General features: G+C 43.4%; 1 protein-coding gene across 2 annotated transcripts in view; it reads right to left on the bottom strand.

Annotated features, from left to right (window-relative positions):
* LOC116400971 (transcriptional enhancer factor TEF-1-like) overlaps nt 1-25,781 on the bottom strand; it is a 42,622-nt gene that overhangs the window by 9,898 nt on the left and 6,943 nt on the right. Inside the window, exons 2-9 of one of the 2 annotated variants that reach the window (XM_031879102.1) lie at nt 17,044-17,541; nt 10,052-10,116; nt 8,071-8,133; nt 5,029-5,160; nt 4,817-4,866; nt 4,319-4,380; nt 3,331-3,458; nt 1,047-1,220 (exon numbers count right to left, since the gene is read on the bottom strand). In XM_031879102.1, the coding sequence (XP_031734962.1) occupies nt 1,047-1,220; nt 3,331-3,458; nt 4,319-4,380; nt 4,817-4,866; nt 5,029-5,160; nt 8,071-8,133; nt 10,052-10,116; nt 17,044-17,248 (879 nt within the window). In that variant the 5' untranslated portion in view covers nt 17,249-17,541. Of the gene's footprint in view, nt 1-1,046; nt 1,221-3,330; nt 3,459-4,318; nt 4,381-4,816; nt 4,867-5,028; nt 5,161-8,070; nt 8,134-10,051; nt 10,117-17,043; nt 24,262-25,781 lie in introns of those variants that run through there. The other variant, XM_031879103.1, reaches the window with a different exon arrangement.

Genomic DNA, 25,781 nt, shown 5'->3' with positions numbered 1-25,781 from the left:
CACACACACACACACACACACACACACACACACACACACACACACAGAGTAGTAGAGACAAAGACATGGCACTGGATGGAAAAATACAGGAAAAGTGGGGTACGGGATATTTCAAAAACAAAATTAAGAAAAACAATTGTCCAATTTGTGAGGGCTAAATTATTTCGGATGGATGTGAAGCTGGTATTTGAAGAGGGAACAAAATGAAATGTACATTGTGTACATACATGCTGCCATGTAGCTCCCCATGAATTTCGCTACATTGTGTCTTTATTTGCGGCCTGTATTTTTTTCGTGTTTTTCTTTCTCTCCTGTTTATCACTAATGGCATATGAAAGAATACATTCGTCAACATCTGAAAAGGAAGCGTGGGGATAAAGTGCAGCGGACTTTGAGACGATCACCGCTCCACGGCCGGCCGACCAACCAGCCAGACCAAACGCCACCAAACTGGCCCAGGAACGAGAGCCGAGATGGAAGCTAAGCTAACCCAGCTAGGACCTCAGGCTACTTCACTACCCAGCCTACTGCTGGCTATCTGATGTCCGGTCGCAGGAAAGTAAGATGGATGAAAGCAGTGGGAGGCCGGTGACTGTTGAGCCCACATCTTCAGACCTGGCTCCATCACTCATCCCGGATCAAGCTGCACTTGACGGGCGTACCACAGGACAGCATGACAGAGAGCAGGACTAGCAGGATGAGAGGAGCTGTACTCTGTGATTACATCATGATGCTTGGTGCTCAAACATCAGTCAGTCAACATCAGTTTAACCATTTATTTCCTCATGTTGAATTGTTTTTGTGAAGATGTCGGCCATATTATCTGTCCAGACAATTGTTTTTGTTGCTGCTGTTTACACTACTTATGATGCAAATTTAAAAACAAAAATGCACTACTGTTTTTGTTTTGTTTATCAAGTGTTTGTTGGGCTACGACTGAATTCCGTTGTGCATCCCCGTGTTGCATAATGACAGTAAATGATCCTTGAAATTTTTTTTTTTTTAAAGAAAACAAACAATCAACAGGTCAGTGTTTGTCTGCTCACCCAGAACTTGATCAGGTAGAAAGCGTTTTGCGGGCCCTTGGCGAACAGCTCCTTGAGGCCGCCCTTCTTCTCGGGGAACTTGTCGTAGATCTGCCTGATGTCCACGCACTCCAGCATCGGGTCGCTGTAGCTCAGGCTGCTCTGGCTGATGTTCACGAACAGGTGTTTGTTGTACTGAAGGATGAAGGGGGAAACTTTGAATTAGGCTTAAGGACGGAGGTAGAGAAAGTGATGACGGGTAGAAAACAGCTGATCAACAACAACAAAATAAGACAGATGGATAAACAGATTAAAGGAAAATCCTTTTTTTTTTTTTTACAACAGGGTCTTTAGTTCTTTAGTATTCTAGTTTATTTAGTAATTCTTTAGTTTTGTCCGTCCTACATTTTGCTAACAAGCATTGATCAATACTGAGGCCACTTTCTTCAAAAATGCTCGTACAGTCTGCATTACCAACATGCACGTTGGCCAAACAGTTCAATTCCCCCTCCAAAACTCACTCAAACCACCAAGACGCTTCGTAGGTATCTCAGAATGAAGAGGCTCATTCGACCATAACAATTCTCACTGAGTCTCTTTAAATCCGTATTTCATTATAGAAAAAGAATAACACCCTTTTTACCTTATTGTCCCCTCTTGTCTGTTTGGTAGAGAGACTAAAGCTTGAAGCTGAAATTGGAACTGCGTTTGGAACGATTATCATCAGTTTTTTTGTAAAAATTCTGCTAAGATTTTCCTGACATTTCAATATGGTTGCTGCAGAAATGCATGGAATTTGCCCTCATTCTGGTTTTAATATGTATTTGATGGTTTTGAAAACAGTGGGTTATCATTTGATATTGCAAATATTTAGTGTTTTGTACGCAGTGGAGTGTGAATATAAAGAGTGGATGGATTTTGGAAAATGTGGTCATTGGATGCATTTTGTGTGAGAGCAATGACAAAATAATTCCGTTTGGTCCACAGAGACAAAACAACTGTAAACTGATTTTTTTGGTCTTTCGGACAAGAATCCAACAGGGCACGAAACATGAGTGGTTACGAGAGTACAGAGGTCGTGATGTAACATTGTTGTGTCCCCACATCTCAGAAGTTAAAGGTGTCCCATGACGGCTTTGACCACTAGCGGCAGTATGGAGCAGTGTTTTTTATAACCCCGGTTTTGTTTGTAACTCGAGCTCTACTAGCAGAGATGGATACAGATTCCTGCCTGTGGTTTTCTAATAGAAAAAGGTAGCGATGCACCAACAAAGGCGGAGAGGAAGAAAACTGCTCCCTAGCAAACATTGATGTGAGCAATGTACATCAAAAATGTAATAATATAAACATCCAAAATGTTTTATAATGATGTTCAACGCATTTTTAAGGCCTCAAGAATACACACGATGTCAGAAACACTGAATGTGAACAACAACTGTTTGTTAACAAGTAAACTCCACAAAGCATCTTTAACTTGTGGAGTAAGTTGTTATTGTAACTGTGGCCGAAACTACTAAACTAGACCCATGTTTAGGCTGATTGATTTAATATTGTCATGTCGAGAATTGCCGTTTGAAAGAGTGCAGTTTTCAAATTGCAAAAGCCACACTTTGAATTATAACATACATTATTACCAATGTACAAGAAGGTCAAATGAAACACTATTGTTATAATGGGTTGCTGAATCTGAGGACAAAGTTACTTCTTTATTTTACCAGATGTTTTATGTAAAAAGACAGATTTGATGACTTGAAATTATGATTCGATATTTGTCTCAAATCGTTCAGCCTTAACTAAAAGAATTATCTGAATTTCCCTTTTTTACAATGATCCTGCTTGCAACTGCAGTCGTCTTTGCCTTTGCCTACCATTTTAGCTAAATTACACATATCACTGCAAAGGCGCCACCATTACATTACTGTGTAAATGATGCGTGACACCCTTTGACAACAAGAGTCTATTTTAAAAGTCAACGTGGAGCAGCTCGAGGTTTTTAACTGTCCAAACAGTTGCGACAAGATGAATGTCGGCTGTCCGTGAGCCCAAGGTGGAAAAATGACGGCGAGTCCAGAGTGTGGCAGGATGACAGATAGACTGAGCCGATGCGAGAGATAGAGCTTTACAAAGGTTATTCATACCAGGACACACACAAAGGGCTTTAATGCTGTTCTCTGCTGTGGGGTTATCTGTCATCTCTGTTTATGGGACAATAGGGAGTGCTTATTGTGGACTGGTGCTCTGTGTATGTGTGTGTGTGTGTGTGTGTGTGTGTGTGTGTGTGTTTGTGTGTGTGTGTCAGACTCACTGCCTCCTGGTCCCTCTGTGTCTCCAGAAAAGATGAAAACTCTACCAGTCGTAGTTTGGTGGTGCCGATGGAGCGACCCTGCCACGCCGGCTCTCTGTGCGTTTGGGCTGCAGTGGGAGGCTCGTAGGCTAGACAACACACACACACACACAGTGTCACCACAACATCACCATCGTGTACAGTCATGCTATTTTGCAGGGTTAGCAGTAATGCTAGCATTGTTCTTTGCTACACTCATGTAAAATGTATGCCATCACTGGAGTCTCGCAGACAAAAGCCTGGCTGAGGGGAGGGTGCAGCACTGAGAGGCAGTTAACAAAAGTAGATGTAACGACGATACATTGAGAGACTCGGTGAATTCTCTTGGGTGCAGACTCAAAACTCCATTGACAAAAAGCCTCTCGCCATGTCGTTACTTGAGTCTTTGGGTGACGTAGGTATATACCAAAGTGCTCAATCACAGATGGGGATTAAGCAGCGTCCCTCCCAGTGCTGGTTAACTGCCTGTGTGTGTGATGGAAGTGAAGTGAAATTATAAGCAATTTTTGGGATCCCGCCCACCAATCAAGTGACAGCAAATTACAGTACCTACATTGCCAGTCAAAGCTTAAAATTTACACTGAGGTAGGGGGCCCTAAATAAATAAATAAAAACTATTTTTGTTTTTGGTAATTAATCAAATAAATCGACGACATATATTTCTTAGCAAAATGTATGTTCATTTAAGTCCAACTTTAATGGTTTTAGATTAGAAACTGTAAGAAATAAGGTTATTTTCTGAAAAAAGTCAGATTGAAACCACTCCTCTGTTGCCCTCTTCACAAGATGAAGCCCGGGGGCGCGCTTGGAGACCCGGGTGCCCACTCAAGAGTCAAGAAAAGAAAAATAACACCCCGTAGAGAGCTAGTGGCCCAAATGGCAGCAAGAGAAGAGGATCGCCTGTTCATAGAAAGCAGATAATTGGTCCCGCGCTCTCTCTCTCTCTCACCTGAGATGGTGGTGGTCCCCGCTGTCTGCACCGGGTAGGCTTGCTGAGAGAACGGCTTGATGCTGAGAGAAACGGAGAGACACACAGACAAGATGGGATGGGAGAGCGTTAGAAAAAGAATGCTGAAAGAAGAGGAGACACAGTGGGGCCAGTCACGTTGTGCCTACGCTACACAGAGAGATACATCTCATCTCCTTTATGAACAGTAGCAGGGCACAAAGGTCAAGAGCTTCTCTGAGTTCAGTACAAAGCCATACCAGCCCCCATTTACTACCATTATCATCATCATCATCATCACATGGTCATGCAACAGCACCTGGCACTGAAGCGAAGAGGGTTTAAAGTTTAGGCACAATGATCCCGACTAGCTACCGCGAACAGACACCACTGTCAGATATCAAGAACGGCAGGATGGCAGGTTTTTAGAATCTTAATAAAGGAGAAATGTATTGTTTTATTTATAATATTATATTTAAGTTAGATATGACTGTGACTTACTCTTCTGTAGTGGAGCTGGACTGTCCTCCAGGAATCATTCCCTGCCACAGCTAAAGAATACACACACAAACACACATATGTAGCCACCGGGTAGCACAAAAAAAATAGTTGTATCATTATTCATGTCCTTGTGTTTTCTATGTCCATTTGGAGAGGATAAATACAGTGTGCATGTGTGTATGTGTGTGTGTGTGTGTGTGTGTGTGTGTTACCTGTGCGGTGCTGGGGAAGCTGCTTCGTACTATTCCAGGCAGGAGCTTGCTGTGTATGGCGGTGGCCGAGACGATCTGGGCCGAGGACATGGAGGAGATGCTCTGCAGGGCCTTGTCCTTGGTGTTCTGGTCCTGCCACGGCAACAAAACACACACACACACACACACACAAACATTATCACCATCATCGTGAACACACTTTACATCCTGGCCCTACACAACCCAAACCCAAAGTGAAAGTTAATATAAAATTAGGTTGAACAATTTCAATTTTCTCGAGAAATGAAATTTAAAATCCTGAAGAAAACCAAAGGCCTGAATGGAGAAACGCCAGAGGGTATTTCACTAACTATTGTACAGGGCTTTTGAGGAAGTAAACAGGAAACTAAACAGGAAGTGACGCAGCTTTTGACGACGATCTTGATCAGGACAAAAGTCCTGCCGTCGGCATCCAGTATTTAACATTTTCAAACGTCAAGAGGTTCCTGCTGGAAGTGGCTCAACTGGCTCACATGGGATTAAAGACTTTGACCTTGTTTTGCCTTTCTGATTATCAGCAAAAAAAATCAGACAACAATAAGTGTTGGACCATATGTTTTTTATGTCTAAATCCCTTGTTTACCCTAAAAATATCTCTCGGCGATGAGGAAGAGGATTTAGGCAGTACACCCTTTTCTTCGTGTGTGTGTGTGTGTGTGTGTGTGTGTGGGTCTATGTAGGTGTGGCGCTCCGGTTTGTGACTCCGGGAGGAAGTCATAGCAACAACAGCGATGAGCACAAAGCGTGCGGCCGAGCTAAACGCGTTTTACACCGGTCGGGGGAGGCGCCGCCTCGGGGGCAGAAAAACAAAAAAGGATCCATACAGAAGATTTTACAGTAAGTCTGAACATGTGGGCTCATTTGTAACGTCTGAACTTGAAGCGACACGATCCTCGGAGCAGAAAAAGCAGCTGAATGAAATGGAATTAGAGGCGCTGGAATAGCTGGAGAATCACTAATTGGCAGCTTCACTCAAGTTAATTGGCACTGAGAGAAATCTCTCCTCCTAGGGGAAGTAATAACATTACAGGAGGCACCGAGATGGGAATCATGCTGGATTTTCATATTAAATACCAGGAGCCATATGGGTTTGATAACATCCTTGACCTGAACTCATTTCTTTGAAACCACCAGCCCATGTGTTCTGGTTTTAATGGGGAATCCAAGAGCAGGAGAAGCTCTTACATCATGTTCAAACAACCAGAGAGACTATACAGCATTTTGACGATCAATAGTGGCAAGACAATCCATTGATAATATATACTATATAATATTTATTTACTTTTTTTTGGAAAGCTATTAATCGTGCAAGTCATTTACTAATAAAAGCCCATTTGTTCCTAACAAAGTGTCCTTTAAAAAAAGAAAAATCTCAGTAAATTCCGAAAACAACTGGTCACTGTAGTTTTTAATCAAATGTTACTCAAACAGGAGTAAATAGCGCATTTGTTTCGGACTATTTTCAGGTGCGGATCAATACAAATTTGGTGCTCTGGTGAGTGTTTGGAGCAGCACAACAGAAGAAACTACGGTGTCTGTGTGTCTGTGTGTGTGTTCATGGTAATGAAGGAACACGTCTCTCAGTGCAACAGTGAGGCTCATCGATGTGTTTTTTCATATTTTTTTCTTTGGACAACGATTGCGCTTTATGGCACAGACAAAACACTTGTTGGTAGCATCAATTCATCGCTGTTTTTTGGGGCATTTCATTGGATTTACTGACAACAGGAAACATATAGAATGCCGGCAGACTCATCTTTTAACCAAAAAAAGAAAAGAAAGATAAAAGCCAAATATGTCTTGGTTTCAGCCTTTTAAAATGTGAAGACTCTTGGGCTTTTGTTCGGACGGAACAAGCTATTCTAAAATATAAGCTTGTGCAGGTTTTTTTGAAAATGAAAATATGAATTAGCTGTATGCATAATGATATGTCTATAATGTAATATTAACATGACCAAATGTTAACATACTTCAGACACATGGCTGGGTTAATTAAGGTTGTGGTCCCTACTTTATATATAGTTTCAAATGTGTCAGTTATGCAATAACATCTTTGGATACAATAACATGCTATGTTTTAAATATATAACATAAATATGGTTTATAATGATACATATTCACTCTGCTACACTCTTGCCAATGTAGTCATTTCCCATTGGTGTCCGATATAATTCTGAAGAAAACAGCATACACTGCATCACCAATAACTCGTCAGTATGTTCGATCTACGTCTATTCAAATAACTTCTCCTATCACGTTTAATCAACCAGCTGTCATTTACTTTATGACAGCAAACATCAATTCAGCCCTCGCCGTGTTTCCATTTGGAGTTCCGTCTGCTCTTCTCGGAAAACAAGCGCTCCTTTGTTGCTTTACACGCAGTTAATTACAACCAACAGTGGTGGAAGAAAAAAAAAAAAGGAGAGAGAGGGGAGGAGGAGACTGCGGAGGGCAGGAGATTAATAGACTGAAAGGAGGGCGGAGGGAGTGTAAGGAGGGGGGGTGAAGAGGAGAGGAATGGATGAATGAATGTGTGGATGTGAGAGAAAGACAGGAAGAAGAAGAAGAGGAGGAGACAACCTTAACAGGCTTAATTAGATACCTAGGATACTGGCGTTACTGTGATAGCCATCCATCCAGCCACAGTGAAAAGTTAACAAGCAGGGGATAAACACTGCATTCAGAGTGATTTGATGCATCATGTGGTGAGATTGCAAAATTTGTCCTATTGCCTCTTTAGGCTTCAGGAAAGCTCGATTTTTTTCTAAACTATTTACGGTAAAAGTCTGTTATTTAATCAAGAATGTTTTAGATTGTCATGGCGCTATTTGCTGCATTATTTTTGCACTGTATTTTCCAAAAGATCACTTGATGTTAAATACTGTGATCTCTTGTTTGTTGGGGGTTCTGTTAAAGCAGTTTAACTCTCTGTAGGTGGCGCTTTTCTCTCTCTGTTTAACCATAGCGGTCAACAGTGCATTTATTCCAAAGAAAGTACCTTACCTTTAGTTTGGATTGAAACTCCCTGGATTTTCTCCTGGCTAACACCTGGATGTGACTGGATACCTGAGGAGATGAGGGGATATGAGGGGAGTGGAGAAGAAAAGAGAACGAGGAGTGGAGAGGAGTAAAGAAGATAACAGTAGAGGAGAGGAGAGGAGAGGAAAGGAGAGGAAAAGAGAGGAGAGTAGAAGAAGGTAAAAGGAAGGAAGGGGGGGTTGGAGGGTAGAAAAGAGAGGAGGAAGGACCAAACAGTGAGTTGCCATGGTTATGAAAGGACTACTGCCACACTGGGAGGGCGCGCGCACACTCAACACACACATATAACCACACACACTGCTCCCCTGACAACAGTGAATAGACCCATCTATGCACATCTTTTGAGAGAGCAAAAAGACACCTGGGAACACAGGCCAAGAACTAAGATACTACGATTACACGACATACAGAGGGTGCCCCTTTATGTTCCGTCAAGAAATCTAAACTAATGTGGACATATCAGCGGGTTAACAGTCCTCCATTAACAAAAAGCAGCATTGAAAAGCACAAAAGCCCCCTTATATTTCTAAATGACCTCTGCTGTATATCAGTTTCACTTGATTAAGTGTTGAAATTTACATTTCAAATTTATCGACTATACACAGGCAGCAATGTAGTATGCTTTTTTTCTGTGCTGATGTGGTTGTTGACGTGGCATGAAATTAAGGTTTTTTTCTTGTACTTGAACAAAGACATCATTGTGATTTTGATTTCTTTGCATCTAAGAATATCTTAGAATATAGAGAGATATGTGTATAGCCAGTTGTGGAAAGTACAAGTATATGTACTCAAGTATCTTACTTAAGTAAAATGTTTAAGCACTTGAAGATTTCCCTTTTCTGTTACTTTATACTTCCAACTCCACTACAATGCAGAGGGAAATCTCCACTTCATTTGTTTGACCGCTTTGGTTACGTTATAATGCAAACTATAATCTACGAATAAATGACGATGTAATGTAATGATGACAAAACTTAACTTAGACTTCTCATTTCAAAAGCTACCCAGCAGCACATGTGATGGCGATGGACACATTAATGCATCAGTATCAACTTCAAATAGTCACAAGTAATTTTTTTAATGCTTTAAAAGCAGGAGATTTTAGAAATCCACATTTGAGTTAATTAAAATGCCAGCTGATTTAAATTGTTAAAAGGGTATGACATTTTAGTTTACTCTAAGGTTATAAAGTAGTCCATGAATATGAGATGAGTGCACAGTTAATTACAATTCTTCCTCTGCATTGAGGGGATTGGATTAAAACGTCTTCACAGAATATGTTTGTTTTGTACGCCCTCTGGCGTTTCGGAGAACACGGCAACATTGTTGAGCATAGACGGCGTGCACTCGTAGCTTAGGCGCCATCTGTGGCGGACAACGCCGCGGTGCCTCTCACAAGTGAAAGCTTCAGTAAGCATTGGATTGCAGTGTCAGCAATAAATCTGAAATACTGTGAGAAGGAACAGCTGAAAACCGTTAATGTAAGCGAGACAGGGACATTTCTTGCAAACTTTGGAAGACATTCGACATGACAACAGGTAACATCAAAACAACCCCCAACACATTCTTAAATGTTTCTTCTTAAAGATGCACCAAGCAGTAAAGCACAGCGGTGACCCTGTTAAACACTTCAAAAAACAAAATTACAACCTTAGAGATCCTGTAAAATATTATTTTTCAAAGTGATTATTCAAGACCGCCTTTCCTCACTTTCTCCTAATATAGAAAATGGACCCATTAAAACTGGCAAAGTGCGGCTTTAAATTGCATCCATCCTTTCCTCAAACTCGACCGCTGACGACTACTGTTCAGCTCTTTCAGCCATTCTTTTCAACCATTGCCTTTTAGCACCATTCCCCTCATTACGTCTGTATATAATGTGATATGCTGTGATACATGCCGTAGACGGCGTGATTGAATTTCGGGCGCGCACTCCCATTATTACCTGTTTCCTCGTCCGCGTCTTGCCTGTTCGGAGCTTGATGTATCTGGCTATCAGCTCATTCCGACCTAAATGGAGAAAAAGACACAGGACACACCGGTGAGATATTCACACGCACTCCAAACCCCATTTCAACTATCTTTCCTTCTCAAGTCATGTGACCCTGACATACAACCCATAGCGCCTGATTTGGCTCCGTTGACCCGGCGACGTGCGGTTTTACACTTGAGCCCTCCACCGAGCGCTCACGCGCACAAAACCACACACACACACCCACATCCACACACACACAACCACTGCCCTGAATACACATGCCCCAACAATACAGCTATTCATGCGGACCGGCCGTCCCCTGATTAAAGGAACCAGAGGGCCAGCTGTACCCATGCTTATGTGTGCGCGCACACGTGCACAAACACACAATGCTGAATAATTCAACCCATTCAATAGGGAGCACAGCAGACTCAGCATGACCTGGCTAGCATAGATTAGTGAGGGGCAGGGAGACACAGAGTGGAAGAGGAAAAAGGAGCAGAATACCCATGTGTGCATATGTTCAGACGAGGGAGCATCTTGCAACCCTCAAAATCAAAACAGTTTTTTATGAAATTACGTAATTTTCATTTTCGTATTTAATTTGCTAAGGAGCGTGTTTTCCCGCTCAGCGGCTTGGTTTGGATCATCTCCCGGTGTGTTTTCTGTCGCGACCAGGAGTGGAAAACCAAAGTCAGGCCAGCTGGCCAACTGATGGTCAAGATCAGCACAAAGCCAAACCCCTCCACACACACTCCCCAAATGGCTCGCAACAATAGCCCTAACTAACTAGCAGATGGCGTGCGTGCACGTGTGTTTGTGCATGTGTGTGTGTGTGTGTTCTGACCAATCCAATTCTCACTGAGATAGGGAGCTTAAGACTGATAACATCTACAGCTTCCCCCATGCAGGTGTTTTCCTTCTAGCAAGTCAAAAGCTGCGACTGACGACAGCATGCGCACACACACACACACGCACACAAACAAACACACACACACACACACACACACACACACACACACCCTGGCTGCTGAGGCTGACATCTGACTCCAGAGGGGCCAGCTGGTCTTTCTAGGAGGCTTAACGGTGAATTATCATCCTTCACTAACCCTGCGGCACACATCCCTCGCCCTCCCTCTTTCTCAAAAACTCTCCAGAACACACACACCCACACCCACACACACACACACACACACACACACACACACACACACACACACACACGGCCCGTCCATACAGCCATCCGTTCTGGCTGCTCCCTTTCTGCCCCCCGCCCTCCGTCCCTCTTGTAGTGAATGGGCTTCCCTTCTGCTCCCTCCCTCTTCCCCTCTCTCTCTCTCTCTCTCTCTCTGTCTCTCTCTACTTTCCCAGTAAAAGACTTCAAGGCCAAAGTCAGATGGTCATTAACCGTGACGAACAGAAGCGACCCCCCCCCCCCCTCGTTGCTATCTCCGGGCTGAAGCCGCTCTGTGTGCGAGCAGATATGGAGGGATTCAACGCTATTGAAAACCCCCCACAGAATTCGCATGCTAGTTCTGTGATTTTGGGCCATTGAAGTTAAGATTTGAGAGCAAAAAAACAGCAGCAGGAAGCAGACGTAATCTTAAAACTGAAGAAGTGACTCAATCTACAGCTCATGAGAAGTTACCGAGGAGGAAATTCCCAAATTCAGATAAAGCCATTGAAATAAAGCCAGATAAAGTCAGATAAGGCAATTGAAAACCATGTAGCAAAAAATATCCACTTATTTCATCTAATCTAATTAAAAACACAGAAATACCTGCGAGAAACAAATAGGCAATTTATCAAACTCTGCAGCATCCTGAACATTCCTAATTTTTTTTTGGGGGGGGGGGGGCTTTTGGAGACTCCTTCCTGGTCTTCCAAAGAAGCATTTACCATCTCTCCCCGAGCCGAGTTAGCAGAGTTATTAAGAACTTCAGACAACAGGGCTCCGAACTCTGGCCCAGAACCGAGCTTCCCCAGGCAGTCCCACCGCAGGACCATTTAAGTGATTTTAAGTGGCAACCCCCATTCGCTATGTCTCCATCTGGTACAGTGGTGCACGTCCAAAGACCACCTGTCAATCACACAGCATTCAGCAACGAGGCCGCACTCTTTGCGTCGTTTTTTTGCAGGCGCAACGGCTCCAGCCATCATTGATCCTGCTAACCACACAGCCAGCCTTCCATTTATAACAAACTAGCAGCCAGTTCCTTTAAACAATAACTAAATCCTGGACATTCATTTGCAGCCAGATGACGTCACCTGCAGAGTGCAACAGGTGTTGATGTCGACTAACGTCACAGATCAGTCAACAGCAGTTACAAATGTGAGGAGGAAAACCTTTTGTGGAATCATTTTTGGATGCCTTGTTATATCCGTCTGATGAACAATATTTTAAACTCCTTTTAATAATGACTTTTTTTAAGTGTATAATACTGTTCTTCTTTTATTATCTGCTGCTGAAACTCTGATCCACGCCTTCATCACCTCCAGAATCGACTACTGCAACAGCATTCTTCATGGCACATCATCCAAAATCCTAAATAAACTCCAGTACATCCAGAACTCTGCTGCTCGCCTGCTCACCCACACCCGGTCCCGTGACCACATCACCCCTGTTATCCAGAAATAGCACTGGCTCCGAGTCCCACAACGGATCCAATACAAAATCCTTCTCCTCACTCATAAAGCCCTCCACAATCAGGCCCCCTCCTAACTCACCGACCTGCTTCACCACCACACTCCATCCCGTCGGCTCCGCTCCTCTGATGCCAACCTCCTGTCTCTTCCACTCAGGACCAAGCACCGGACATGAGGTGACAGAGCCTTCTCCATATCTGCCCCCTCCCTCTGGAACTCTCTCCCCAAACACATCCGAGACTGCACTGAACTTTCCATATTCAAATCACAGATCAAAACCCACCTGTTCAAAACTGCTTTTAATGTGTGACCACTATTGTGTATTTTATGTTTTTAGTGTATTGCTTTTATATATGATGATTTTAATGTAAAGTGTCGAGTTTTTTGAAAAGCGCTATATAAATAAAATGTATTATTATTATTATTATTATTATTATATCAACATTTTTTGATTTCATTGTATATGTTGGTCATTTCCTTGTCCTTGAGGTGACACAGAATTCTCATGTGGCTCTGGATTTCCCCTCAGCTCTACAGAGCAATTTAGTGTTTTTTGTTTTTTTGTGCCGATTAACACATCCAGCAGACACTTTACCATCTCATCTGATCTCATCAACCCTGTTTCTAGCAGCAGCAGAAAGTGGTTATGACAGAAAGTTAGCAACTAGCTGGTGACCATAGCGACCCATTTAGCTAGAGACAGCTCGGGATGGTGGACACCAAAAACAGAGATGACAGGCGAGTGAACGCTAGACTTAAAGGTGCTCAGTCGAAATTCACAACAAAGCTATGATTGAGGGACTACCTCCATGACTCACGATATGGCGAGAGCTGAGCAGTCGGCTAGCAGCTAACTGCAACAGTGCTGACAGAGCTAACAGTGCTAACCTGGGGGGGGGGCAGGAGTCGCCGCTTTCGCGACAGAGCCGCGGGTCGGTGTGAGGAATGTAGGTTTAGAAGTGTTTTTTAGTAGGATTTATAGCACCCCTAGAGGTGGATAGTAAAATGTCAAAGTATTTGGAACGTCACAAATACTTATCAAATGTATAATATGTTACAGTATGTTTACCGTAGAAGTGTTGAGCCATAAAAGAAAATCATTGAATGTATTAAACTGTGAAGAATAGCCAAGGGACAGACAGGGATTTTGAGACAGGCATTTCAGGGACCACCATGAGCGGAGAAGGAAGTCCAACCGGGGCCTAACAGCGGGAGGGATGCGCAGAAGGAGCGACTGACCAGCGCCAATGGTCACCCGAGGGCGGTCAGCTGACTGAAGCAAGGAGGAGTCAGCTGGATTTAAGCCAATTGTAACTGAGACAGACATTTTATGACTTTTACGGACTATGAAAGGAGATTCAAAGGAAGAATTCGTTCAGTTCATCGCATTGCATCCTGCAGGTATCAAGCTTCCAGGTTGGAGCGTGTGTGAACTCTTTTCCGCGGATCATATTTCCATCGATGGTGTAAATAGTGTAATTTTGTAAACTTTGCAATTGTTTTAGCTTCTGTAAGATTAAATGCTTTTGATCATAATTTGAACTGGCTGAGTTTTTGGCACGGCTGGAAGACGTGCGGCTCTCCCACAGTTTCGAGAGGTTCCTGAACCTAACATCGGGAAGCCGTTATCGGCAGTAACTGCCATATAAGAGCAGTGCAGAGCGACGGTGATTAGCTCGTTAGCAAGTGACGCCATGACACCCCGCTTTCTTTACATAGCAAATAGTTCTTTGCTGCCAGATAAATGCTCTGAATTGCGTGTTTGCTGAATTGCGTGTTTGCTGAATTGTGTATTCAGGCAACTTTTTCACATTTCAGCCCTGATGAAGGATGTGAGTGAGAAGAAATTAAATTCCTTGAAAGGCGCGTTGTATACAATACGACAAAACTGAATCAAATATTCCAATAAGGCTGTAGTGAAGATGTCTGGGAAATATCTGTGGTCTGTGCCGCCGCCGCAACCGCCGCCTCACCCATTACCATTCACAGTGTGTCGTGGCCCTCGCTAATACATCTATTTTGAACATGTGCCTGATCCACAGCTTAGGAGACAGAGAGGGTTCAATACCAATTAAATGACTTTCATATCCATCCAGTGGATCCATACGATGTTTCTGTAGGGGACAAAGCCACTGTCCATTACACTGTACCTCTGCCGTACCTTAGCCAAGGATAAAAGCGCTATTATTCACCTTTTCATCCTCTCTCCCTTTTATACACATCCATTTATCTTCTTTTTTTTTTTTCTCTACGCTTCTCTCCCACTAACTTCATCCCGGCACTTTTGCACATTTTCCTTCTTCTTTTCTTTTTCAGTCCATTTTCCTGCAGCCATTGGGGGGGATGGGGTGGAGGGGAGGGGGTTAGACCCGCGTAGGTTCCCGACCCATTAGATATTGACGCTTTCTTTTCTGAAGGAATTACTCACCTGCCACTCATTTCACCATTAATGTTTTGCTCAAGGAGATGTTTTATTTATTTTTCTTTGAATTTACTTAGTAACTTCAAGGTTATGTGCATTCAGCATGTTGCTTTTGCACACTGTCTTTTTGTCCTTGCAAAATCTGTAAGGCAAAAGTCAAATGTGAGCCTGTCTCACGCTGTGTGCACCATGAGCCATAACTAGATGCTGATTTCTATGTCAAACGCTGCTCTGCCTCAGAAAACAGACACTGTCAAACTCAATTACGCCTCAGTGTTAAATGTGTCAACAACTTGGACACAAAGTCAACAAGGTAAACAAACAGTGCCGAACATGCAACTGAGGCAGAGAAGAGAGTGAGACCGCTTGATCGGTTGCGAATCAATAACACAAAGGAGCATGGATGTTTGCTTGGAGTCTTTTGGGGGGGGCAAAAGTATATGGACACCCGTGTCCCTAACATACTGTTGCACGCTTTGGGTCATGGAGTGTACTGTATGTCCTGTTTCGGTGCCCTTTGTTCGAACGTGTTGATTTTTGCCGCCCCCGTGGGCTAGTGTTTCCGAGCTCCTGAATCCCTTCAGAAAACTTCTCATTTTACTGCAGCAGGGTCTAACAGGCTATTCGGTGCATTCCTGGTCCTGGTTCTGCCGTGCCTCCTTACCCTCCAGCGGACCCAGCAATACGGCCTGGCCCGTGGCAAAGCTGCACGATTTCATCTGATTTCGCCGACATTTATCACATTCCACATAGTGATTTTTCCTATTGTTAATATAAATATATTGATGCTTTATTAGTGCAGCTTCAAAGAGATGGTTTTCCAAGTTTGTTGTGGAAGAACTTGGCTGGCACGCACTTTAACCCGACTGAACACCTTTGGGAGGAACTGGAATACAGACTGTGAACCAGGCAGACGGCGTGACCTCACTCATGCTACTGTGGCCGAATGGGAACAGTTCACACACGGTCGAAAACTTCAGGTTTCAACATACTTTTTGGCCAAGAAGTGTGTGTTTAAATCCCTCAGGGTCCAGAGGCAAAAATGACATGCAATATCTGGGATTTAATTTAATACTCAGAAGCCTAAAACTCCAGCGGAGTCATGAAGAAATCACTAAAGTGCACTCTGCATACAGAGGGAGGGAGAGAGGGAAACAACAGAGTGAAAGAGAGAGGGAGGGAGGCGCAGCTGGTGGCAGCCAGAGGACCATCTGTTCTTCACTCTATTAGTTCACACACACACACACACACACACACACTCAGCGTCACGCTCATTCTCAGACATGCATGCGCACACATGATGCACCTTTAGCGCGCCTGTTTCCTCTCTTTTACACTTCCATCATTCCTTTCCTGTGTCCCCGACACTCGAGACCCAATGAGACGTCCATGCAACTAGTAATTCTCACGGTCTGACACACCACAGCCAAAGTTTTAGCAGCAGTGCCCAATCGCTGGACGTGTTCACAACACTGCCGCAAAGATGTCACATTCTACCAGGACGCACAACGTGTGAATTTGTGTCGAACAATCAAAATAATCCACAGATATCTTGATATGGTGCATCACTAGATGAACACACAAACAAGTGTCCTCCGCCATGTGTAATGTAATTTAGCTTCATTCCAGAGTTTGCTCCTTATGTATGAAAAATATATGGGGTATATATCAAATGCATAAAGTACATCTATTTAACTGAAAAAAAATGTAATTGTGTAAGCAATTTATCAAGAAAAAATACCAAGCTTTCCATGGTTTTATTTCATTTGAATTGGATATTTTTGCTTTTGGCTGGGTTAAACCAAAAATCTAAAGAGGCCATCTCGGCCTTCGGCCATTTCTCATCATTTTCTGGCAGTTCACCTCCTCCGTCTTTCCGTCCCCCATTACTCACCGTACATCTTCCCTTCATCTGACAGTATAATCTTCCTCCTTCCACAGGGCGGGTAGATGGCCAGAGCCTCCTGGAAGCTCTGCTCGATGTCGGGGCTCCAGACCCCCTCGGGGTCCCCGTCCATGGTCTTATCCCCGCCTGAGTCACTCAGTCTCTCCATGTCGTCCCCTGGACTCTCGCTGCCGCTCCAGCTACCGCGATCCATACTGGCAGCTACCGTTGCCACGTCAACGCGTACTCAGCGCTAATGCTAATGGTTTGACGCAGAGTAGGTGACGGGATTAAAAACCCTAATGGTAACCTCAACCTGACGTTAACACTAATGGAAATAATTAACTCCCCGTGGGGACGGCCGGCTGAGGACAACTGGATACTGAATGCTAATGCTCGCTTCTTTGCCAACGGTAATACAGAATGGTAACTACACAATAATAAAAGTGGCTGGTAGACTGTGGACTCAGCAAGATGGTCCAAAACCAACACCAGACAGCAGGTAACCTAAAAGGAAGAAATAAAACAGAAGAGAAAGTATTGCATTAGCTGTAATAATTGCATATTGCCTCTGGACAGCGCGCATCCGAGAGAGAGACAAACTCACTTTAATAGTCAATGAAACACTCATTGCAGGCGAAAGACATTGATATAATGACAGACATCCTTTTATTCATAACGGTGGATATAGTTCTTGTGGTGGGTGTGGTGCTCATGATTTGATCAGTTTGGTTGACTCACGCAGCCCCAGTCCGCTCGACTGCACAATTTTCTTTTAATGTCAATTTCTTTTTGCAAAAAGCACGAGTTCCCTTTGGGGCTTTTTCTTTCAAATAAAACAGCGCATCGTTATTTCTGTGAATTTGTATCAGTAAAACAGTTAAGATGGAAAAATATGCACGTGTTGCATTGCATTTCAATTAAGTGGTGCTCCTAAATTTTGTGTTGGTGCTCCAAAAAAATTTCAGTGGGGAGCACCAGTAGCCAAAGTTAGCGCAGAGCCCTGCAATGCATTTTTGAATTTGAATTTCAAATGGGAGTCAAAGCCAGTAGACACTTTAACGTGCGAGTTAGAATGAGCTTTCAGGTACAAATACAGCATACAGTGATACCACTCTATATATCATGTATAATAGCGAGAGTCAATTGTCGATGTCCTTCAACATCCTGAATCCCTGAGCAACAGAGCTAATGTTGGTAAGTCCAGCTTTCTGTGTGTTGCTCTACTGCCGCTGTTCAGGAGATGGTTTAGATTCCACTTTTTGACATAATGGAAATGGGCCATTCTCTTCTCTCTGTGGAGGCCACTCCATGATTCACACTGATATTAAGTCAATATTTTTTACCAAGTAAATGTTTTCCCCGTGCAGCTTTAAGTCCCGATCAACACATTGTAGGCCGGCATCCCAGCTGCTCTAGGGAAATTATTGCTTCTTTTCATGTCGGAAATTGCCTATTTTGTTAAACCGCTGTGGTAGCCCAACATCAAATCCACATGCACATAAGTGGAGCGAGTGAATGAGGGACGGACAGATAGACAGAGACCACTACTACACTCAAGCTACTAGCAGATTTAGGAAGAGAAAAAAATTTGAAACTGAAGGGGCTTGCCAGCTGCCTACAATTCTTCTAAAATCCCCCACAGTAAACAGCAGGGTTGGCGTAGTACACACCACACTTACACACTGACATATGCACGCACGCACACACGCACACACACACACAAACACACACGCACGCACGCAATTACAGTGCCAGCTCCTTGGGCGAACACATGTCATTTTGTCTGCTCTTCGACTGTTCACACTTCCCATGCACTGTCCCTTGCCACAGCCTGCACAAGCCTGCAGTGTGAAGTCCGTGTCAGTGTGTGTGTGTTTCTCTGGCTAATTTTAACACAATTACACTTGACAGTGTGCACGCGCACACGTGCAACTGAAGCCTGTAAAGCAGCAGCCAACATTTTGGACACATTTTAACCCCGACCGTTTTTAAACACCTGGGGGGAAAAAACACAGACTCCGAGTCGTGTGTAATGAACGAGATCTGTTGGGTTTTTACTGGAGTTTGTCCTCTGGTTCTTTCTTCACGCTTTATTGTATTCCCCCTCATTTCCGTTTCCTCTCCAACGTACCGACCCTTGCTGTCCTCCCCCTTCTCCCTGCCCTCCCCCCAGCACTTAACAATCCAAACAAGGACTCATTCATCCAGCTGGGCTGTGCGGTTGAGCACCAGCGGCAAGATTTGTTTCCTCTGTGCATTTGTTTGTGCAACTGTGTGTACGTGAAAAAGTTAAATTACCTTCTTCACGAATTACACGCGCTGTGATCATCTTAGTTACAATGGTGACAAGTTCTAATGGCGGAAATACTGTATATGATCGGAACAGCCATAGAAACTTTTCAAACCACTCCTGCTGTCTATTAGTCGGCTCAGCGTGTTCGCAACAATCAATATGTCACCAAAATGTGGCTGAATATACTACTTCCATTTACCTTTGGTGGTTAAAGAAGGGGGAGAGCGTGTGGAGGTTGCGGAAATTTCTTGACCCATCGCGATGCGACAGAACATGATCTGAAGTTTGGTTTCATTTCAGTTTAGTGCGAGTCTTTACTGCGTTTTTCTGATGTTTACTGTCGCCCTTGTTTCGTTCCTCCCATGTTGGTGTTTCACCGACACACACACACAGACACTCAGGCACACAAGGCGGTCCGCTAACTAGTTGCCCCCATTTCCAATATTAGCTACTCTGTTTAGACAATGCTGGGCTGGAGAGGAAAAAAAACACCCACGAAGGCTAAAATTCGACCGTGCTTGTTCTGTCGGGAGATGCAGTGGCTTGAACGAAGAATAGAAGAGCTATGAGAAAGCAAAGGTTTGTGAGCCCTTAAGCCAATTTATGCAGTGTAAAATGCCATAGACATTTAGGAAGTGCCCTGTCTTAGAGCTGATATGTGAAAACCTTTTTTTTCTAAATTACAAAACACTTGTAATGCACTGCAAAAGGAATTGAAAAGATTATAGACTATTGTAGTCTGAATTTTTTAAGCACTTTCTAAATAAAAAGGGATCTATCCGACTGCTTGTATTAATTGAAGAAAAAGTATTTGAATTGTTGACAGGTGAATCGTAACGAAAACGTGCTTTCTGTGGTGAAAGTATGCATTGCCTTTTAGGCTCTTTTAGCTCATTGTTTTGTTAGTTCTTGATAATGTTGTATCCAGCCACAGCACGCAGCTATTTTCAGCATGAACGCTCTGATAAACAGACAAAGTCTAGCTGGAGAACATAGTGGAGCATTTAGCGGAATGATGGATTTTCCTCAGAAGTTGGCGGAGAACAAAATAGAGCTAAAAGGAGAGTAAATAATGGAGTAATGTTCGTCAGACAGACAGGAACATGTCTCCAAGTCAGTGTTAATGTTGCCACATGTCCGCTGGATGTATGAACAGCCAACTTGTTGGATACAAAAACTTAAGTGGTCTTTTTTTTCAGTTTCAGCTGCCCCAAAAGAGCCCAAAATATGGATAAATGAATCAATGACATGAATTTGTAACGGAACTAGTTGATTACAAATGTGCGATGTCACACTGATTTGGTTTTCTGAATCTGCTCTCCTGATTTACAGAATATGTATTTATGGGGCGAACATTGCCAGAAGATATAATTGTTCAGATGAAGGCTGTGACATGTGAAAGTGACATCATTTTAATTAAAGCAAGTTTTGTCATTAAGCTTTTTAATAATAATAATGGTCCAAAATGCCGTAAAATGTTATACTTTTAAGTCTTAGCAATTTTTTTGGGGGGGCAAACCCCCCCTCCCATACCCCACTGGCTACACAGAACCTAAGCCCTATAAAAACCCAGGGGTAACATGAAAACGAGCGTAATGTCTTAGTACTGTGGGAGAAAGTTGGACAACCTGGAGGAAAAACACTGCCGAAACAGGGATACCCAGAATCCTCTTGCTGTGAGGCGACAGTGCTAACCACTGCACTGCCGGTGCCACACCATGCAAATGTTGAAATAAATTCCACTGTTGTGTGAGCGCTGCTCCTACATGTGTGTATGTTTGCAAATGATTTAGGTAGGTAAATTCCCCACAAGGCAGCTGATCAACCAGAGAGCTGAGATCACATTCAAATGAGCTGGAGCCTGCTGCATCAACTGTTAGTCAGTTAAAAAAGTTCAAAGCTTAGTTATAAATTAAAGCAGAAGTTGGTAACTTCAATCGACAATAACTTTTTATCGTATTTGTCAAACTGGTTCCTCTGCCTCTTTTTAGTGCTCCTGAAGCCATTTTCACACCATTATAGCATTTGCAAGATTCCACCACGCCCCGAAGAAAAACGACCAGTAACAGTTTGAGCAAATATGAAGATATTTTTTATAAAAGTTAGCAACGGCAGCTTTAAGTATTAACAAGATTTAAACACCATGAAACGGGTTGGACAACACAAACTGGCTCATACCTAAGGTTATGTGTTACTAAATAGCACTGCTAAATATGTACACTGATACCAACATGAAACTTACTTTAGTTCTGTTTTTGGTCTCCAACTCCGGAGGGAAACATCATGTTTCGCTAGCTGCTAAATGCTTCGCAGGTAGAGCTTTTTAAGAGCTTTTTCTCTGAAAAAAAGTTACGTGCTATGGGTAAAACAACGCTGTGAGAGCATCGCGAGTGAGCCAATATTTACTATTTGAAAAAAGAAGAACAAAGGAAGAAAAAAAAGCTCTGTAGAGCTGAAGGAAGTTTGTCAGTGCGAGTGTCTCCTTTAACGTCTCACTTGAAGTATTGCTGTTATAAAAATATTGATTACAGCAGCTTTAAGTTTTAACGGTGCCATCTGAGATATCAAATTACCACTAACTAGCAGCTACTTACAATTTAGGAAGGCCTTCACACGCAAACTCTGTGATGGATTAATGACTTCTGATCATGAATTTGACGAAAATGTCACTGCCCCGAATGCACCTCGGGACTGCAGTGACTTTTAGCTGCTCATTGTGGTGAAAACCAGGAGAGCACAGCAGAGAAAAGGTTTCACGGTCACTAGAAGAATCCCACCAAGGCTCTGGAGACGTGAGCGCGAGTGAGTAGGGGGGGCCCGGCAGCAGATGGACGCCGGACAGAGACATTAGTCACAGAACAATCAACTCTGACTGGGCGACTCCTCTGCACCCTGGGTGCCCCCCCCCCCACCTCTCCTTGCATCTCTCTCTGTCACCAGGCAGGCCTGGGCCTACTTCAGCCAGGGAAAGCAGGCTTCGTGGTGTCAGTGCCAGCCCTCAGAGGAGAACACACACACACACACACACACACAGGGGGCACACAGCCACAGCCCTGCAGCTGCCTTGGACTCTTGCGCTCTCCCCTCTGTGCTGCCCTTTCTTCCTCCTTCACTCCTGTCGCACAGCACTTGCCGGGCTGCATCCGCATGCCAACTACACATATGTTTGTGAGCACGCCCCCTCAGCCGCCATATTGTTAAAAGTGGGGCCAGTGAGGTTGTAATGATATGTAATGCGACTCATGTGCGAGTGCCTGCATTACCAGAGGGTTTTAAGTGTGTGCGTGTGAGTGTGTGTCAGCAGGGGGTCCTGTTGGTAGACAAGTTGAATGCGTTATCACAAGGTAGTCAGTTCCTTTCACTCACTCTTCTGTTGGACCACTCAACGGCATCTGTTTTAACCGCTTCCAACATGTACACACGGACGACACACACACACACACACACACACAGGTTTGATAAAAGAGGATTTTCTCATAATCCTCAAAGCAAACATGGTTCCACTTTACAATGTTTTGCCATGTTTTAATGTTTCCTAACAGCTAAAAATTCAGTATCTGAGGGGATATTTTCGGCCTTTTGTTTTTTCCATTATGGACCGTTTTATTTTACCCGTGCGCAAATGTGTTCGATTTCTCAACAGATTCTGGGGTGCTCCATTTATCTTGCCGCCCTAACAGCCTCCACATCGGACACATAATTTGCACCTCATGTTATTCAAACAGTCAGAATGTATTTAAGCTGATGTGCTGTCTGTCCCTCAGGGCCGCACTGGTGACCATGGGAACAAATCTAACATACACCTCTTTCTTTTATTACACTGATAAGTGCAGTATCATGATGAATGACACTTTTTTTGTCTATGTGATTTACTCTGTGGCATGTTTTTGATTCATTTACAACTATTTCTGCATTGTTACTCCATATAGAGTTGTGTATTCTGCTTGGTCTGGTTCTAAGAAAGGATCCAGGCTGCGTTCGATGCGTTACTGTGCAGTGATCTATGGCATTAATTGCATATTAAGAGAGGTTCGTAGTCCAACACAGACGCAGCTTTTGAACAGTTTTCATCACAAACACGAGATGGATGACCTGTTGCTGTCATCTCACATCCAAATCAAAAAAGCATGGATATAGCAGCTGTGACATGACAAATTGGGCATTGGCTAATATTTATACTTTATAGATAAATATTAGGTATATTGATATTTATACATTTGTATATACAATGTACATGTCAGTAACAAGAAATTGCAGTGCAGAAAACCCGTGTCTACGGTGCTTATTTCGATTTTTTCGCTGTAAAATGTTATAGTGTAGCTTGGTGGAGATTGACCTCAATTCTCTGCTCAGGTAGATATCACTCCACTATACCTTTACATAGCTAATAGGTGTTTATTGATATATTAATGCTCTGAATTTCAAACTTCAAACAATAAGGTTTTTTACAACTATTCAAATAAATTCAATACCGTTTTTTAAGAGCGAGTATCTCTCTGCCATTGGAAGACTTGCAATTTGGGAGTAAATTCAAAACACCCACATTGTGTTTACAACCAGTGAAGACAGACTGCACTTGACACGCAGCATCTCGTGCGGGTACTTTACTACCATGTGCTTGCCAGAATTACCACTTATGATCAGTAGCCACTGCTAAACAAGCTAACAAAGAATCCTCAACCATACAGCTAGAGAAGAGGACTGTGGGCTGTTATTTGGTACATCTCCGTGCGCGCCGGCTTAAAAACTTTAAGCAGCTCATTTGGCATCAGCATATCAACTGTATCCAATCAGGCTACTTATGACCCACTCACAAAAGAATCCATTAGGTAAGACGTGTTTGTGGCCAGATTTAAACCAACTGTATTTGTGAAGCCTCGAGTTCGGTGATGTCGCCATCTTTGCTTTTTTGAGTTACCATATTTGGAATGCGGAGGAGTGACGTAGTGATGTTGTATACGGTATATTGTAGCAGCAGCAGCGACCTGTCAATCACAGTAAGCCCGCCCTAAAGCATTCCCTGCTTTATGGTCTATTTGACTCTAAATGGACCATCATTTATTAAATGAACATCATGCTGTATTGAAGACTTCAAACTAGAGATTGAGACCATAAACCCATGTTCATAATGTTTACTGAGGTAATAAATCAAGTGAGAAGTAGAGTCATTTTCTCATAGAATTCTATACAATCCGACTTATTTTTGCAACCGGAGTCACCGCTTCCCCATGGTCAGTAGAGAGAACGCAGGTTTTAAGACACTTCCGCATCGGCTTCACTCGGCAGTACCACAGGTTGCCGCCTGATTCAAACAGATGTCCCAAAGCAGAGAAAGAAAATGCTATCTACTTTTCACCAACAGGATATAAACTGGTGGACTTTATCTAAAATATTTAAAGGAACAGCTGCATCAGATGCCGTGCACTGAAAATCGATCAACGGGAAGCTACATACCGCATTGATTTACTATGGTTCAAAGTTGTGTTTGTCATGGATATTATTGAACCTGGAAGTTGGTTGTTAGCTATATGATCAGTCAGATTGCACAAATACTTCTTGTGCCTCTATTTCCACCGAAGACTTTAACAATCAGTCCTGCACTCCATTAGTCTTGATTTGTGTCTTGCCGCTGACGCAGGTCTCTGCATTCACTCTTTATAATTCAGATGGTCACGATTTCAATTAATCCATTACTGACAAATTCATCTTGCACAATGCGGGGGGGGGGGAGATATTAAATAATCACCTTCATGAAAGGTGATATGAAAGAGTAGTTGTGACCCAATTTTGTGTTTAAAAAAAAACAAAGGCCGACAGTCATCGAGCCCGAATGGGAAAGCAGCATCGGCGAAACGAAACGCTTCTCTTTTTCTCCCTCCACGCCAATACACACTGCGAGAAAGTGAGCGAGGGAGAGGTAGACTTGCTTTACGAGAGTGGCGAGGAGGCAGCCATTCGCGGCGCGCACTCCTCGTTATTTCGCCCATCTCCTCTCGCAGAGGCATTACCATTTATGCACACGCGGTAATTGGTCACAGATTGCACGCTGATACAGTGAAGTGCTTATTTCCTCCTGGAGATGTGTGGCGGTAAAAGGTTTAGTTTAGCGGCTCTCCTCTCCGCTGGTCTTCCTCCTCTTCCACCAGTTATTTTTTTTGCCGAGTCACACCGAGCCATTGTGTGGCCTATTCCTGGTGCGGGGGGGGGTCGTCGTCACACGTAGACCGTCTCACACACACACACACACACACAGGAGACGATATCCTCCACCAGTAGACAGAGAGGCCTGGGGAGGTTGCAGCAATACCAACACCATTTAATAAGTGTGAACTCGGGCGCATTGTACCGGGGACAGACACCACATGTGTGTTTGTGTGTGCGTTATTATTTGAGACTTATTCCACACCGGTGAAGGATCAATGTATGTATCCTTGAATGTGAAAAGTACAGT

This window comes from Anarrhichthys ocellatus, unplaced genomic scaffold (assembly GCF_004355925.1).
Source record: "Anarrhichthys ocellatus isolate YVR2014 unplaced genomic scaffold, GSC_Weel_1.0 scaffold227, whole genome shotgun sequence".
Taxonomy (NCBI): Eukaryota; Metazoa; Chordata; class Actinopteri; order Perciformes; family Anarhichadidae; genus Anarrhichthys; species Anarrhichthys ocellatus.
This window is presented reverse-complemented; position numbering and strand designations above follow the sequence as displayed.